The sequence below is a fragment of the Ranitomeya imitator genome, chromosome 2 (genome assembly GCF_032444005.1).
Source record: "Ranitomeya imitator isolate aRanImi1 chromosome 2, aRanImi1.pri, whole genome shotgun sequence".
Classification (NCBI taxonomy): Eukaryota; Metazoa; Chordata; class Amphibia; order Anura; family Dendrobatidae; genus Ranitomeya; species Ranitomeya imitator.
In genome coordinates, this window is record NC_091283.1 from 354,283,022 (window position 1) to 354,301,723 (window position 18,702).

General features: G+C 43.9%; 1 protein-coding gene across 1 annotated transcript in view; it reads left to right on the forward strand.

Annotated features, from left to right (window-relative positions):
* The first annotated feature begins 1,695 nt into the window (after positions 1 to 1,695).
* The window catches only part of LOC138663775 (zinc finger protein 84-like), a 78,081-nt gene continuing 61,074 nt past the window's right edge, over positions 1,696 to 18,702 (forward strand). Inside the window, exons 1-2 of the mRNA XM_069750111.1 lie at positions 1,696 to 1,790; positions 1,989 to 2,079. Coding sequence (XP_069606212.1) covers positions 1,707 to 1,790; positions 1,989 to 2,079 — 175 coding nt within the window. The 5' untranslated portion in view covers positions 1,696 to 1,706. The remainder of the gene's footprint in view (positions 1,791 to 1,988; positions 2,080 to 18,702) is intronic.

The window sequence follows — 18,702 nt, forward strand, 5'->3', positions numbered from 1 at the left end:
CAACTCTGCTCCGTACACCTCGTACACACGGCTCTGCTCCGTACACCTCGTACACACACGGCTCCGTTCCGTAGACCTCGTACACAAGGCTCCCTCTGTACACCTCGTACACACACAGCTCTGCTCCGTACACCTCGTACACAAGGCTCCCTCTGTACACCTCGTACACACACGGCTCCGCTCTGTACACCTCGTACACACACGGCTCCGCTCTATACACCTCGTACACACACGGCTCCGCTCTGTACACCTTGTACACACACTGCTCCGCTCCGTACACCTCGTACACACGCGGCTCTGCTACATCCACACTGTAAACCCCTCCTGACCCCACACATAAACTTCCCCTCATCCAGCACCATGACAACCAGCACAGCAAAGTCCTGCATACACTGAGGCCCCTGATCATGTGACCCCTGACTCCTCCCCTCCTGTGACCTCATCACAGGTCCTGTGCGCACAGTGCAGCCATATATGTGGTGTGCGGCTCTGCAGGTGGAGGTAGGTGCTGGAGATTCCCCATTACTGAGTGTGGGGGGCAGGGGGCAGTAACCCCTTCAGTACTAATCATATCTTTGGAGTTTTGCATCTCTGCATGTGTTTTTTTCTTCTCCCATGTCTCTATATTGCTGCTATTGTTTTCCTTGATCAGTTTTGTCGCCACTTTGTGGTACATAAAATGTAAAGATCGATTTTTAAGGAGGGATGGAAAATGACAGAAATTACATCATTACCTTTGCATTTTAAATGTACAATTACTGAGAAATCAAATATTTATAGAATTTTTAAAAAATAAATATCACGTCTTGAGGAAAAACAGCGACAATCGAGACCCCGCAATTACAAAGTCTAATGCTTATCCATGTAGACAAGCACCAGCCCATATGAACTCAGTATCTAAGGTGTTCAACAGCCAGTTATACCCTGCGCTCTTCTTCCATTCAGGTTCGTACAATATTGGATCCACTCAGTGGATATTTTCTATTTAAGAGAATTTTACTATTGACCCATCAAGGATGGATAGGGACAGGGACAAGATGGAGGAGAGGATATTACACCTCACCCTAGAGATCCTCTTCCGGCTTACTGGAGAGGTGAGAGATTCTGATGACGTCACATTACATCATTCTTATCTATGGGAATAACAGATGGACAGAACTGGAGAGGTGAGGACTCTGGAAATGTCTGTAGTGAGATTTATTAATGTGTCTCTCCATTACCAGGATTACACAGTAGTGAAGAAGACCTCTAGTGAGCGCTGTCAGGACCCTGTGTCTGAGGGATGGGGAAGACCCCTGAGCCCAATCACAGGGCCTCCACCTCACTCCCTGATACATGAGGACATCAATGACCAGAAGATCCTAGAACTCACCTACAGGATGATTGAGCTGCTGACTGGAGAGGTGACACTGCTGGGAATGCTGGGACATTATACAGTAATGCTATGAAGGGATCGAGGGTTCACGGTATCATTGTATGTGTCAGGTTCCTATAAGGTGTCAGGATGTCGCCATCTATTTCTCCATGGAGGAGTGGGAGTATTTAGAAGAACACAAAGATCTGTACGAGGACATCATGATGGAGGCTCCCCAGCCCCTCACATCACCAGGTAATAGATGGGAGTAAATACACACAGACTATAGTTATCTGTATGTAAAGAATGAATTCAGTCCCTGTATGTGTTTCCTGCAGTTCTATCCAGTAAGATGACAACACCAGAGAGATGTCCCCGTCCTCTTCTTCCACAGGACTGTAAACAAGAAGATCCCAATGTTCCTCAGGATCATCAGGTAGATGGAGAGAAGGTGTCATGAGATCTCCCCTATGAGGTGTAGACGGATGTGAAGATCTTGTGCTCAGTCTTTTTTTATCTACCGGTATTATATATTTTATACTTGTGTAATGAGAAGGGTGGAGATGTCAGGATTAGTGCTGATCATAGACGTGACTTCTCCATCTGTCTGTGACTTTTACTATATTTGTTTCAGGGTGAAGATCTGACCCATACTAATACAACAGGGACATATGCAAGGACTGATGAATGGTGTAAAGAGGAGATTCCTGCAGATAACTGCCCAGGTGAGTAGTAATCAATAAATGCAGAGAAAATTCTTCCCAGTCACTGGCTGTGGCTGCTTTATAAGTGGTGTAGTCCTGACATATCGCTTTCAAATTATCAACATTCTGCCTTTACACCACTACGTTGATATTGTTCTCTGAGGAAGCAGGGAAATTTGGAGGAAAGCCAAGCAAAGATGTGGAAAACATACTGTATATGTTGGGAAAAAATATAAGAAAATACTGTATATTGTATGTACAAGTTCAAAATTGTTTATATGTGTGTCTATAGATAAATAATATATACAGTGCCTTGCGAAAGTATTCGGCTCCCTGGAACTTTTCAACCTTTTCCCACATACCATGCTTCAAACATAGATACCAAATGTAAATTTGTGGTGAAGAATCAACAAGTGGAACACAATTGTGAAGTTGAACGAAATTTATTGGTTATTTTACATTTTTGTGGAAAATCAAAGACTGAAAAGTGGGGCGTGCAGTATTATAAGGCACCTTTACTTTCAGTGCAGCAAACTCACTCCAGAAGTTCATTGTGGATCTCTGAATGATGCAATGTCCTAAATGCCTAATGATGATAAATATAATCCACCTGTGTGGAATCAAGTCTCCGTATAAATGCACCTGCTCTGTGATAGGCTGCCGTCACACTAGCAGTATTTGGTCAGTATTTTACATCAGTATTTGTAGCCAAAACCAGGAGTGGAACAATTAGAGGAAAAGTATAATAAAAATATATGCACCACTTCTGCATTTATCACCCACTCCAGCTTTTGGCTTACAAATACTGATGTAAAATACTGACCAAATGCTGCTAGTGTGACGGCAGCCTTAGTCTCAGGGTTCTATTTGAAGCACAGAGAGCATCATCAAGACCAAGGAACACAACAGGCAGGTCCGTGATACTGTTGTGGAGAAGGTTAAAGCCGGATTTGGATACAAAATGATTTCCAAAACTTTAAACATCCCAATGAGCTCTGTGCAAGCGATTATATTGAAATGGAAGGCGTATCATACTACTGCAAATCTACCAAGACCCGGCCGTCCCTCTAAACTTTCACCTCAAACAAGGAGAAGACTGATCAGAGATGCAGCCAAGAGGCCCATGATCACTCTGGATGAACTGCAGAGATCTACAGCTGAGGTGGGACAGTCTGTCCATAGGACAACAATCAGTCGTACACTGCACAAATCTGGCCTTTATGGAAGAGTGGCAAGAAGAAAGCAATTTCTCAAAAATATCCATAAAAAGTGTTGTTTAAAGTTTGCAACAAGCCACCTGGGAGACACACCAAACAGGTGCTCTGATGAATCCAAAATCTAACTTTTTGGCAACAATGCCAAACAATATATTTGGCGTAAAGTCAACACAGCTCATTACCCTGAACACACCATCCCCACTGTCAAACATGGTGGTGGCAGCATCATGGTTTGGGCCTGCTTTTCTTCAGCAGGGACAGGGAAGATGGTTAAAATTGATGGGAAGATAGATGGAGCCAAATTCCTCCGTGTTCTCTGGTTTCCCCCCAGGCTCCAAAGACATACTGATTGGAAATGTAGATTGTGATCCCCAATAGGAGCAGCCATGATGATGTTTGTGCTGCAGAATATGATGGCGCAATTTAAGTGAGCAAATAAATAGAAACAAATGGTGCACACCTTCTAAAAGATTGAGGGTATGAATATATACAGAGACATTTGCATTCAGGATCCTCATCCAGTGGCCTGCCGGAAGTCTACCAAACACCTCCTGTCAGCCAGAACCATTGCAGCCTTTTCTGATTCTTATTCCTACCTGATGTCATTGTTGTTATAAAACCCAGGTGTGATGTCACATCGAACTGACATGGATTCCAGCAGGGAGGATATGTTATTGGAGAGATATGATCTGACAGCTATTGACTTGTTTACTGAATCAGGGTCGTGTGTGCAATCTTCGAATGCCAGCATTCTGAATGAATGTAGCAATTAAAAGGGTCCACAATTTCTTGATCGACTGAATAAATGTCCTGTGAATATTTTTATTCAACTCTGAATTACACTGTATAATATACAGTATTATTGCTAATGTTAGGTTTACACAGTGATTTTGGCCATGGCACAGGTTGTGCGGTACAAATCATTATGGACAGCTACTGCTACATTATATAGCTGCGGGAATAAAGTGAATAGGGTCACGTTGTGATCCATAGGATACTGCGACATCCAAGTTGCAAAAATTCCAACCTTTTTTATTTTTTGCACTTAATTGTTACGGTATCAGTGTCATCCTACTCTCTTCCTATAAAGCTACGAAGTAGCAGCGGCTTAGAACAAGGTTTTGCCAGTGTGACCTATGCTGTGACCAAAATGACCCAGCATTGAAAAGACACTGTGTTTCAGCTAAAAAAAATACATATATACTCTAAATGTAAACATACAGTCATGACCAAAAGTGTTGGCATCCTTGAAATTGTTCCAAAAATTAAGTGTTTCTCCCAGATAACTATTGCAATTACACTTTTTGTTATACACATGTTTATTTCCTTTGGGTGGATTGGAGCAACACAAAAAAACAGAGAAAAGGGCAAATAGGACATCATTTCACACGAAACCCCCAAAATGGACTGGACAAAATTGTTGGTCCCTTTCCAAAATTGTAGGTAAACAACTTTGTTTGAAGCATATGATGCACAATCAAGTCACCTGTGGCAAGTAACGGGTGTGGGCAATATGAAAGTCACACCTGAAATCAGATAAAAAGGGGAGAAGTTGACTCAATCTTTGCATTGCATGTCTGTGTGTGCCACTCTCAGCATGGTGAACAGAAAGAGAAGAGAACTGTCTGAGGAGTTGAGAACCAATATTGTTGATACCTTTGGTGAGTGTTTTGCAAGTTAGCTACTTTTTATTATCCTTGTTTGTCTTATGTCTTTACACACTAGCATTTCTGTGGGAGGGGCAGGGGACTTAGAGTACAACAGGCGATCAGTAAGGCATGTGGCCTAAACCTCCTCACCATCAGAAGTACCTTTGGGAGCAGGGATAGTTAGGGCTCTAGCTACAGTGCAGGGCCCCTTTTCCCTCATCATGTACAGTCACAGCGTGACAGCTGCAGGGTCTGTCTTTTGAGCTATCAGACCTAATGGCTTAAGATTTCTTCACAACAGACAGCTGAACCAGAACCTAAAGTGGCGCTCCTGGATAGGTTTTCTGGGGGTCGGGATAAATTTGTCGCATTCTGGGAATCCTATAAGCTCTATTTCAGGCTTCGTCCGTGGTAATCTGGGAATGAGGTATAGAGGGTGGGGTTTGTTGTCTCCCTCTTTCAAGGAGACCTTCAATTCTGGGCCTTCTCATTCCCATCTGACTCATTGTCACTCCAGTCGAATGGATTTTTCAAGGACCCTGCCCTCATTTATGATGACCCGGACCGGTTTTCCCTTGCAGAATCTACATGAGATCCAGCAGGTAAACCGACTGGCAGAGGAATTTTCTTCTGAATTCTGTAGATGGGCCACTGACACTCAGTGGAATGACCCTGCCCTTAGAAGCCAGTTTTGTAAGGTCCTGTCTGAACGGTTAAAAGATGCATTGGAGGCCACTATGGCTCTGGCCGTATATATAGATAGATGCCTCAGGAATAGACCTGTAGTGACCACACCCCTTGTGCTACTTCCTACAACTGAAGTTCTCCCTGTGTGCTCTGAATAACCTATGCAGTTAGGGGGATTCCTCCCATTATGGGTCTCTTTCGGATTTCCGCAAAACATGGGAGTGCTTTTACTGTGGCAAAAAGGGTGATTTCATTGGGATTTGTCTGTCTGTACCTAAACACCCGAAACCGTCAGAAAACTTCTGACTTCAGGTTGTGTGGAGGATTACAACCTGAGCGTATATATATCTCTTCTCCATAGGTGTGTGTCACAGGGTTACTGCAATGGAGCGAAACCAGAAGACTGGAGCATCTGGTGGCTCCTACTTCGCCGCTGAGAAGAAGCACTTCTCCAGTCTATTAAACATGTTTATTTCTTCCAGCAGAACAGGGGTTAATCGGTCATGTTGGAAATTTCTGCATTCTGCTGTGCCCGGTTAGCCATTCCTTTTCCCTATAAAATCTGGGCTCGATTACCAAGTCCTCATCAGAGTTAGCAATTGCTGCAAGACATAGGAGTGGGAGAAGTTGGTTTTGAGAAGGAGTGCTGGAGGAATTTATTAGTGACTGTTGTCTGGTTTGTAGTCTTGGTAAATTCCTTATCCTTCCCTGTTTTGCTTTCTATCCACTCCCTACACACCCTGATGAATACCTCTGTTATATGTGGGTGTATATTTTTCGTGTGTGTGGAGTTTTCAGTTTACCTTTGTCTTTGTTATCGTGTCTGTTGGGTTGGTGTACTGCGGTGCTCAGTAGCACTCCCTTTTCCCTGGGTGGGGAAAGGGAGCAGACGAAGGGCTAATCTAGGATATAAGGCAAGGGCGGAGGCCCTGGCGTCTTCGCCATCTGAAGTATCCCGGGGAACAGGGTGAGCTATGGCACCCCCTAGTTTTAGGGCCAGGAAAGGTGCCCCTGGTCCCAGGTCACTCGCTAGTCGAATCATGACAGCGTGTCTCAGTTTAAACCACCTGCAGAAATGATTATAGATACGGAAACCGAAACAGTATCTGTCCTGGATAGTGAGGCAGGAGCCAATATGATGGATGCTCGATTTGCTCAGATTTATGGTCTCTGCTGTAGTAAGCTGGCTAAGTCCATTCCCATATTTGCATTAGACTCCCTCTTGGTCAGGGAAGCTTTGTGTGTATTCGCCATACATGAGATTAAGTTCTTAGGTTTCCTAGTGTCAGCCGCAGGTTTCCGTATTGATCCAGATAAGGTCTGAGCGGTTCTGAAATTGGATCTCCCAGAAAATCTGAAAGCATTGCAATGCTTTTTGGAGTTCACAAACTATTATTGGAAATTTAAAAAAGAAAGTAAAAAGCACTGGCGCTCCTGATAGTCCCTAGTGGGGAAACAAAATTGCTGAATGTAGCGTGCTGCTGGTGATTGTGACAGGTTCTGTGTAGACCTGTAAAGTATATAAAATGAAAAAGAGTGGTATTCACCTGCGCTGTCTACAAAAACGAACAATAAAATGAAAAATAGATGAATAAATGAATAAGAGAGCACTTACTTAATGAGTAATCATTGGTTATGCAGTGGATGTTGCAATGGGTCCTTAAAGTACTACCAGAATCTTAGGGGAATGAGGAGAGAAAAAAAAAAAAAAGGGGGTAAATGTTTGTATTGGTGAATATAGTGAGACTAAATAGATTTATAATATATACTCACTCAGATATTAAATGGAAATGTGCAATGAAGAGACGTGATCCCTGTGTATCTGCAATTGATGCGGGTATTGTGATGACCACGGTTGCTTAATCTTCAGAGGTTTATAGTAGATGCCCCTGCTTAGATAAATGTACAACCTTTATAGGTAATGGTGGTTTTAAATAAATGTGGTCTAGTTTTCCCAGTACACAATAAACTTACTGCTGGTGGGAGTAGCGCAGGATTCCGTTAGGTTAAGGTAGTAAGATGACCATCAGATGCTGGCTGACAAGGATTACTGTGATTAGAATTGATTGCCCATATGTTGAGATGAGGAGAAATGCTCCCCTAGTATGTTGGAGCACTAATATGCCACAATTGCTATGTGCACATAAAATATGCTATACTCACTGTGGTGCTGAGTGCGGAGGGAAGCGGTTCCGGAAAGTCTGAGCCACCGCTAGGTGTACCACTATGACAGAGCGGTGGGTTAAGGAGAGAGTGGCGGCAGAAGCCGTGCGACCGCGAAACCTTGCGTGCCCCGGCCGGATGCAGCGCTGAGGTAGCGGTCGGAGAGGGTGGGCAGAGCTGCTGGTGACGTCACCACGCTACGGGGCTAAAGAGGACAGGTGTGCTAGTATAGCTAGTCAGCAAACCAATGCATTTCAAGGGCTCAGGCCCTCTTCATCAGGGTTAATGCTGACCGCATGTCTTCCTGCTTCTTTTATAGCAAAATGCCCTCCCCTCCTATGTGTAATTGCTGCCAGTGCTGATTTCAATTAGTGAATCGGTCACTAAGGACATTAAAAAGCTTAACAGGAAAAATCCCAAGTTTTCTTATCATAATTTAAATCGTCAAGAGAGACAGTCCATTATCGATCTTCAGGAAAACAACAAAATAATTATCCGTCCGGCAGACAAAGGAGGCGGAATTGTCGTAATGGACAGGTCCATGTACCACAATGAATCACTAAAACTCCTAAGCGACACTATTACATATAAAAAAAATCCCTTCTGACCCCACCATTCAATTCACCAGGTATCTAGACATATTAGCTGCAAAAGGAAAAACCTTTGGTATTCTTAATAAAAAAGAACATCAATTCATCAACAACAAAACCCCTAGCACAGCAATCTTTTACCACATCCCCAAGATCCATAAAAATCAAACACACCCCCCTGGCCGGCCAATTATTTCTGGCATTAACTGCCTAACAGCAAATTTGTCTCGCTATGTGGATTCACATCTACAACGCTGTATGCCATTAATACCGGCATACCTGAAAGACACCAACCACACGCTGCAAATTTTAGACCAATTAGAATGGCAGGAGAACTTCACCTTAGGCACTCTTGATATAAAATCCCTGTACACTATAATTGACCATGATAAGGGTTGCCAAGCAGCAAAGTTTTATCTCCAGGCACTTGGTTTATACAAAGAACCACAAATTGAATTCATTACGGAGAGCATTGAGTTCATTTTAAAACACAATTATTTTAGTTATGAACAACAGTACTACCTCCAAACGCATGGGACCGCGATGGGTACGCGCTTCGCGCCCGGTTATGCTAATATATATGTAGGTAAATGGGAGCATGATCACATATATAAGAATGGCAAACTGCGGGATGGACTAATGCTATGGCGTCGCTTCATTGATGACATCATATTTATTTGGAACGGCCCATCCACATCTTTACAACTATTCATCTCAAAATTAAATGACAACAATTATGGCTTGGAGTTCACACCGACTGTAAGTAAAACCAGTGTAAATTTTCTAGATTTAACCATCTGTGTGGAAAACAGAAAAATAATTACAAAGTGTTTTCGTAAGGATGTGGACTCCAATAGCTTTATTCATATGACCAGTTGCCATTTACCCATTTGGCTGACAAACATCCCAAGGGGCCAATATATGCGAATCAGACGGAACTGTACCAACACAGAGGATTATAACATAGAAAGCGATCGTCTGACAGCCGAGTTCGAGGAAAAGGGGTATAACCCACTGGCCTTACACCAATCCAAAAATGAAATAATGCATATGTCAAGGGAATCGATGATATTCAAAACTTATGAAAATCCTGGTCCATCCACGCTTCAGGAGCAGATATGTAAATTACCCATAGTCACCCAGTTTTATCCCGGGTATAAAAAGTTCAATAATATAATCCGGAAACATTGGCCTATATTACAGGGCGATAAACATATTGGGGATCTTTTACCGCAAAATCCAAGATTCGTATATACAAAAGCCCAAAACTTGGGCCTTCTGCTTGCTCCCACCACTAAACCAGTATTAAGCAATCTCACAAACACAAACAGGGCATCAACTACTAAAACTATGGGGTTCAAATCATGTGGCAAATGTTTCTGCTGCAAGCACACAAAATGTGGCAGAAAAATATACATGTCTTTTACAGACGCAAATAACACTCATGAATATCCCATTAAATCCTCAATCACATGTGATTCTGTAGGGGTCATCTATATCCTTAGTTGCCCATGCGAGAAAATTTATGTCGGGCGCACGAAAAGACCCCTAAAGGTCCGCATAAAGGAACATCTAAACAATATCAAAAAGGGTTTTAAAGGTCATCCCTTATCTCGACACTTCTATGAGAAACACAATAAATCATGTGAGGGGATCTCCTTTTACGGTATCCAAACTGTACCTAAGAACCCAAGGGGTGGCCACTACATCAAAACCATGTCAAGAATTGAATCTAAATGGATCTTCTCCCTTGACAGCCTGGCACCCAAAGGGCTAAATCAGGAAATTGAACTTTATGCCTTTTTTTGACGTGTCATTTGGCCAAATTCTGACCCTCATGAGGCTGGCAACAGTAGCTGGGTCAATAATAACATCATCCGTTTTGTACACAGGCTAAAACGATGGAGCTCGACGAATACCCCAGGCTAACATTATTAATGGGTGACTATACATAGAGGCAATTGTCTAACAAGGGTTATAGAGCTCTAATATTTTATATTTCATACGTAAAATGACACATTTTATGTATTCTTAATATTTGTGTACATTTATAACTCCACACATACTGATGTGGTTATATGTTCAGTCAGTCTAATTAAGAGACAAGATTTTATTAGTATTTTCATTTTTAAATGCAGTATATACAGATATACTTTTTAAGCTTTTTACTATAATCAATAAAGATTTTTTTTTTTTTCCCCCTTTTAAATACTTTCCCAGTTCTTAATTCACCTGTTTATACACTTTAATTCCCAACCAACAGACAAGTCAATTGAGTTCCACAGCTCAATACCTAATTACAGATCAACAACTTTCTGCATTGGTGCACAAACAATCATCCAATTAAAGATACGATTCACTAATTGAAATCAGCACTGGCAGCAATTACACATAGGAGGGGAGGGCATTTTGCTATAAAAGAAGCAGGAAGACATGCGGTCAGCATTAACCCTGATGAAGAGGGCCTGAGCCCTTGAAATGCATTGGTTTGCTGACTAGCTATACTAGCACACCTGTCCTCTTTAGCCCCGTAGCGTGGTGACGTCACCAGCAGCTCTGCCCACCCTCTCCGACCGCTACCTCAGCGCTGCATCCGGCCGGGGCACGCAAGGTTTCGCGGTCGCACGGCTTCTGCCGCCACTCTCTCCTTAACCCACCGCTCTGTCATAGTGGTACACCTAGCGGTGGCTCAGACTTTCCGGAACCGCTTCCCTCCGCACTCAGCACCACAGTGAGTATAGCATATTTTATGTGCACATAGCAATTGTGGCATATTAGTGCTCCAACATACTAGGGGAGCATTTCTCCTCATCTCAACATATGGGCAATCAATTCTAATCACAGTAATCCTTGTCAGCCAGCATCTGATGGTCATCTTACTACCTTAACCTAACGGAATCCTGCGCTACTCCCACCAGCAGTAAGTTTATTGTGTACTGGGAAAACTAGACCACATTTATTTAAAACCACCATTACCTATAAAGGTTGTACATTTATCTAAGCAGGGGCATCTACTATAAACCTCTGAAGATTAAGCAACCGTGGTCATCACAATACCCGCATCAATTGCAGATACACAGGGATCACGTCTCTTCATTGCACATTTCCATTTAATATCTGAGTGAGTATATATTATAAATCTATTTAGTCTCACTATATTCACCAATACAAACATTTACCCCCTTTTTTTTTTTTTTTCTCTCCTCATTCCCCTAAGATTCTGGTAGTACTTTAAGGACCCATTGCAACATCCACTGCATAACCAATGATTACTCATTAAGTAAGTGCTCTCTTATTCATTTATTCATCTATTTTTCATTTTATTGTTCGTTTTTGTAGACAGCGCAGGTGAATACCACTCTTTTTCATATTATTGGAAATTTATCCGAAACTTCTCATCCATTATCAAACCACTCACTGACATGACTAGGTAAGATGTGGACTTCTCGAGGTGGTCATACTGTTCTCGGCAGGCATTTTTTCTTCTTTGAAGAGGTATTTTTCCACTGTGCAAGTACTCATCTAACCCAATTCTACTCAACCATTTATTGTCGAGGTGGATGCTTCTGAGGTGCTGCTCAGGGCTGTATTGTCTCAAGACTTATCCCCTCATAAGTGGCATCCATGCGCCTTCTTCTCCAAAAAGTTGTAATCGGCTGAAAGAAACTATGATGTAGGTAATAGGGAACTTTTGGCGATTAACTTGGCATTTCAGGAGTGGCGTCATTTCTTGGAGAGGGCAGGTCACAGTCATCACTGATAACAAAAACTTGATATACCTTGAATCTGATAAACGTCTTAATCCCAGGCAAGCTAGATGGTCTTTGTTTTTCACCAGATATATTTTTGTGGTCACTTACTGTCCTGGGATTAAGAATATCAAAGCGGATGCTTTGTCTCGGAGTTTCCCTGGGGTTGGTAGTACTGATAATGCTGTCCCTATTTTACAAGAAGGGGTGTTCGTCTTCGTAGTGTGTTTTGAATTTGAGGGTAAGGTATTGAAGGCTCAGGGTGTTGTGAATTCTGTGGCAGAGCCCCCTCCTGTGGTCACAAGTGGTACTTCGGCTGATTCTCTCTGTGAGCTTCTGTTGGTGGAGGGAAGTGGTACTGCGGCTTCTGAGTTTCCTCCCTCAGGTGATCTGGTGAGGTCGCTAGGTGCTTCTCTACTTAACTCCACCTAATGCTTTTATCCTGGCTTCCTGTCAATGTTCCAGTGTTGGACTTGCTTTTCCCTGGATCATTCCTGTGGCCTGCTGCTCTGCATAGCTAAGTTCTTCTTTGCTATTTGTTTGCTATTTTTTCTGTCCAGCTTGTCTAATTTGTTGCTGGAAGCTCTGGGACGCAAAGGGTGTACCTCCGTGCCGTTAGTTCGGTACGGAGGGTCTTTTTGCCCCCTTTGCGTGGTTTTCTTTAGGGTTTTGTGTAGACCGCAAAGTTACCTTTTCTATCCTCGATCTGTTAAGAAAGTCGGGCCTCACTTTGCTGAATCTATTTAATCTCTACGTTTGTCTTTTCATCTTAACTCACAGTCATTATATGTGGGGGGCTGCCTTTTCCTTTGGGGTATTTCTCTGAGGCAAGGTAGGCTTATTTTCTATCTTCAGGCTAGTTAGTTTCTCAGGCTGTGCCGAGTTGCATAGGCAGAGTTAGGCGCAATCCACGGCTGCCTCTAGTGTTGTTTGGAGAGGATTAGGGATTGCGGTCTGCAGAGTTCCCACGTCTCAGAGCTCGTTCTATGATTTTGGGTTATTGTCAGATCACTGTATGTGCTCTGACCGCTATGTCCATTGTGGTACTGAATTGCCTTTCATAACAGTACAGGAAGCCAAAAGTTGTAATGATTCTCAATAGAGGGAAAAAAGAAGTTCTGAGAACATTTTTTTTCTTTGCACTGTGTTTTGCCTTTTTTTTCCCCTAGACATTTGGGTGGTTCAGTACACAGGTGTAGCGATGGACATTAGAAGTCTGTCTTCATCTGTGGATCAGCTCTCGGCAAGAGTACAAAAGATTCAAGACACTATTGATCAGAAAGCTATGTTGGAACCAAGAATTCCTATTCCTGATTTGTTTTTTGGAGATAGAACTAAGTTTCTGAGTTTCAAAAATAATTGTAAATTATTTCTGGCCTTGAAACCTCGCTCCTCTGGTGATCCTGATCAACAGGTTTTGATTGTTATTTCTTTTTTGCGCGGCGACCCTCAGGACTGGGCATTTTCTCTTGCGCCAGGAGATCCTGCATTGAGTAATATCGATGCGTTTTTCCTGGCGCTCGGATTGCTGTACGATGAACCTAATTCAGTGGATCAGGCAGAGAAAAATTTGCTGGCTCTTTGTCAGGGTCAGGATGAGATGGAGGTATATTGTCAGAAATTTAGAAAGTGGTCCGTGCTCACTCAATGGAATGAATCTGCACTGGCAGCTATGTTCAGAAAGGGTCTCTCTGAAGCCCTTAAGGATGTCATGGTGGGATTTCCTATGCCTGCTGGTTTGAATGAGTCTATGTCTTTGGCCATTCAGTTCGGTCGACGCTTGCGTGAGCGTAAATCTGTGCACCATTTGGCGGTATTACCTGAGCTTAAACCTGAGCCTATGCAGTGCGATAGGACTTTGACCAGAGTTAAACGGCAAGAACACAGACGTCTGAATGGGCTGTGTTTTTACTGTGGTGATTCCACTCATGCTATCTCTGATTGTCCTAAGCGCACTAAGCGGTTCGCTAGGTCTGCCACCATTGGTACGGTACAGTCAAAATTTCTTCTGTCCGTTACCTTGATCTGCTCTTTGTCATCGTATTCTGTCATGGCATTTGTGGATTCAGGCGCTGCCCTGAATTTGATGGACTTGGAGTATGCTAAGCGTTGTGGGTTTCTCTTAGAGCCCTTGCAGTGTCCTATTCCATTGAGAGGAATTGATGCCACGCCTTTGGCCAAGAAAAAGCCTCAATACTGGACCCAGCTGACCATGTGCATGGCTCCTGCACATCAGGAGGTTATTAGCTTTCTGGTGTTGCATAATCTGCATGATGTGGTCGTGTTGGGGTTGCCATGGCTACAAGCCCATAATCCAGTATTAGATTGGAAATCCATGTCGGTGTCCAGCTGGGGTTGTCAGGGGGTACATGGTGATGTTCCATTTCTGTCTATTTCGTCATCCACCCCTTCTGAGGTTCCAGAGTTCTTGTCTGATTACCGGGATGTATTTGGTGAGCCCAAGTCCGATGCCCTACCTCCGCATAGGGATTGTGATTGTGCTATCAATTTGATTCCTGGTAGTAAATTCCCAAAAGGTCGACTGTTTAATTTATCTGTGCCTGAGCACGCCGCTATGCGCAGTTATGTGAAGGAATCCCTGGAGAAGGGGCATATTCGCCCGTCATCATCACCATTAGGAGCAGGGTTCTTTTTTGTAGCCAAGAAGGATGGTTCGCTGAGACCTTGTATAGATTACCGCCTTCTAAATAAGATCACGGTTAAACTTCAGTACCCCTTGCCATTGTTATCTGATTTGTTTGCTCGGATTAAGGGGGCTAGTTGGTTCACCAAGATAGATCTTCGTGGTGCGTATAATCTGGTGCGAATCAGGCGAGGAGATGAATAGAAAACTGCATTTAATACGCCCGAGGGTCATTTTGAGTATCTAGTGATGCCATTCGGACTTGCCAATGCTCCATCAGTGTTTCAGTCCTTTATGCATGACATCTTCCGAGAGTACCTGGATAAATTCCTGATTGTGTACTTGGATGACATTTTGATCTTCTCAGATGATTGGGAGTCTCATGTGAAGCAGGTCAGAACAGTTTTTCAGGTCCTGCGTGCTAATTCTTTGTTTGTGAAGGGATCAAAGTGTCTCTTTGGTGTGCAGAAGGTTTCATTTTTGGGGTTCATCTTTTCCCCTTCTACTATCGAGATGGATCCTGTTAAGGTCCAAGCCATCCATGATTGGACTCAGCCGACATCTCTGAAAAGTTTGCAAAAGTTCCTGGGCTTTGCTAATTTTTATCGTCGCTTCATCTGCAATTTTTCTAGTATTGCCAAACCATTGACCGATTTGACCAAGAAGGGTGCTGATTTGGTCAATTGGTCTTCTGCTGCTGTGGAAGCTTTTCAAGACTTGAAGCGTCGTTTTTCTTCTGCCCCTGTGTTGTGTCAACCAGATGTTTCTCTTCCGTTCCAGGTCGAGGTTGATGCTTCTGAGATTGGAGCAGGGACTGTTTTGTCGCAGAGAGGTTCTGATTGCTCAGTGATGAAACCATGCGCTTTTTTTTCCAGGAAGTTTTCGCCTGCTGAGCGAAATTATGATGTGGGCAACCGAGAGTTGCTGGCCATGAAGTGGGCATTCGAGGAGTGACGTCATTGGCTTGAAGGAGCTAAGCATCGCGTGGTGGTATTGACTGATCATAAGAATTTGACTTATCTTGAGTCTGCTAAGCGGTTGAATCCTAGACAGGCTCGTTGGTCGCTTTTTTTTGCCCGTTTTGACTTTGTGATTTCGTACCTTCCGGGCTCTAAAAATGTGAAGGCGGATGCTCTGTCTAGGAGTTTTGTGCCCGACTCTCCGGGTTTGTCTGAGCCGGCGGGTATCCTCAAGGAAGGAGTAATTGTGTCTGCCATCTCCCCTGATTTGCGGCGGGTGCTGCAAAAATTTCAGGCTAATAAACCTGATCGTTGTCCAGCGGAGAGACTGTTTGTCCCTGATAGGTGGACCAATAAAGTTATCTCTGAGGTTCATTGTTCGGTGATGGCTGGTCATCCTGGAATCTTTGGTACCAGAGAGTTGGTGGCTAGATCCTTTTGGTGGCCGTCTCTGTCGCGGGATGTGCGTGTTTTTGTCCAGTCCTGTGGGATTTGTGCTCGGGCTAAGCCCTGCTGTTCTCGTGCCAGTGGGTTGCTTTTGCCCTTGCCGGTCCCGAAGAGGCCTTGGACACATATCTCTATGGATTTTATTTCTGATCTTCCCGTTTCTCAAAAGATGTCAGTCATTTGGGTGGTCTGTGATCGCTTTTCTAAGATGGTCCATCTGGTACCCTTGTCTAAATTGCCTTCCTCCTCTGATTTGGTGCCATTGTTCTTCCAGCATGTGGTTCGTTTACATGGCATTCCAGAGAATATCGTTTCTGACAGAGGTTCCCAGTTTGTTTCAAGGTTTTGGCGAGCCTTTTGTGGTAGGATGGGCATTGACTTGTCTTTTTCCTCGGCTTTCCATCCTCAGACTAATGGCCAGACCGAACGAACCAATCAGACCTTCGAAACATATCTGAGATGCTTTGTTTCTGCCCATCAGGATGACTGGGTGTCCTTTTTGCCTTTGGCTGAGTTCGCCCTTAATAATCGGGCCAGCTCGGCTACCTTGGTTTCGCCATTTTTCTGCAATTCTGGGTTCCATCCTCGTTTCTCTTCAGGACAGGTTGAGTCTTCGGACTGTCCTGGTGTGGATACTGTGGTGGACAGGTTGCAGCAGATTTGGACTCATGTAGTGGACAATTTGACCTTGTCCCAGGAGAAGGCTCGACGTTTCGCTAATCGCAGACGCCGTGTGGGTCCCCGACTTCGTGTTGGGGATCTGGTTTGGTTATCTTCTCGTCATATTCCTATGAAGGTTTCCTCTCCTAAGTTTAAACCTCGTTTCATTGGTCCGTATAGGATTTCTGAGGTTCTTAATCCTGTGTCTTTTCGTCTGACCCTTCCAGATTCCTTTTCCATACATAACGTATTCCATAGGTCATTGTTGCGGAGATACGTGGCACCTATGGTTCCATCTGTTGATCCTACTGCCCCGGTGTTGGTGGAGGGGGAATTGGAGTATATTGTGGAGAAGTTTTGGATTCTCGTGTTTCTAGACGGAAACTCCAGTATCTGGTTAAATGGAAGGGTTATGCTCAGGAAGATAATTCCTGGGTTTTTGCCTCTGATGTCCATGCTCCCGATCTTGTTCGTGCCTTTCATGTGGCTCATCCTGGTCGCCCTGGGGGCTCTGGTGAGGGTTCGGTGACCCCTCCTCAAGGGGGGGGTACTGTTGTGAATTCTGTGGCAGAGCTCCCTCCTGTGGTCACAAGTGGTACTTCGGCTGATTCTCTCTGTGAGCTTCTGTTGGTGGAGGGAAGTGGTACTGCGGCTTCTGAGTTTCCTCCCTCAGGTGATCTGGTGAGGTCGTTAGGTGCTTCTCTACTTAACTCCACCTAATGCTTTTATCCTGGCTTCCTGTCAATGTTCCAGTGTTGGACTTGCTTTTCCCTGGATCATTCCTGTGGCCTGCTGCTCTGCATAGCTAAGTTCTTCTTTGCTATTTGTTTGCTATTTTTTCTGTCCAGCTTGTCTAATTTGTTGCTGGAAGCTCTGGGACGCAAAGGGTGTACCTCCGTGCCGTTAGTTCGGTACAGAGGGTCTTTTTGCCCCCTTTGCGTGGTTTTCTTTAGGGTTTTGTGTAGACCGCAAAGTTACCTTTTCTATCCTCGATCTGTTAAGAAAGTCGGGCCTCACTTTGCTGAATCTATTTCATCTCTACGTTTGTCTTTTCATCTTAACTCACAGTCATTATATGTGGGGGGCTGCCTTTTCCTTTGGGGTATTTCTCGGAGGCAAGGTAGGCTTATTTTCTATCTTCAGGCTAGTTAGTTTCTCAGGCTGTGCCGAGTTGCATAGGCAGAGTTAGGCGCAATCCACGGCTGCCTCTAGTGTTGTTTGGAGAGGATTAGGGATTGCGGTCTGCAGAGTTCCCACGTCTCAGAGCTCGTTCTATGATTTTGGGTTATTGTCAGATCACTGTATGTGCTCTGACCGCTATGTCCATTGTGGTACTGAATTGCCTTTCATAACATCAGGGGGTTTGTACTTGTACATCTGCATCTCAAAATTTTAGAGGCACATAATAACTCAGCTATGGCTGGACACCTAGGTAGTAAGACGACCTTGGACGTTCTTTCTCGTCGCTTTTGGTGGTCAAAGTTGTCTTTGTGTTCTCCTGGAGTATCTGTGAGCATTCCAAGACCTCGCATACTCATCTGTCTGGAGCTCTTTGACCATTAACCATTCCTGACCGACCATGGACTCATTTATCCATGGAATTCATTACGGATCTTCCTTTGTCCTCTGGAAAAATGGTCATCTTTGTTTTGGTGGATGGGTTTAGTAAAATGGCGCCCTTTATTATTTTATCTGCTCTCCCTAATGCCAAGACACTGGCTCAGGTGTTAGTCACTGACATCTTGAAGCTTCACAGGATTCCCTCCTATGTGGTATCAGATCGGGGGACCCAGTTTGTTTCTAAACTTCGGAGGACATTTTGTTCCCGTTTAGGGATGCATCTATCCTTTTCCTCGGCATTCTATCCTCAAACTAATGG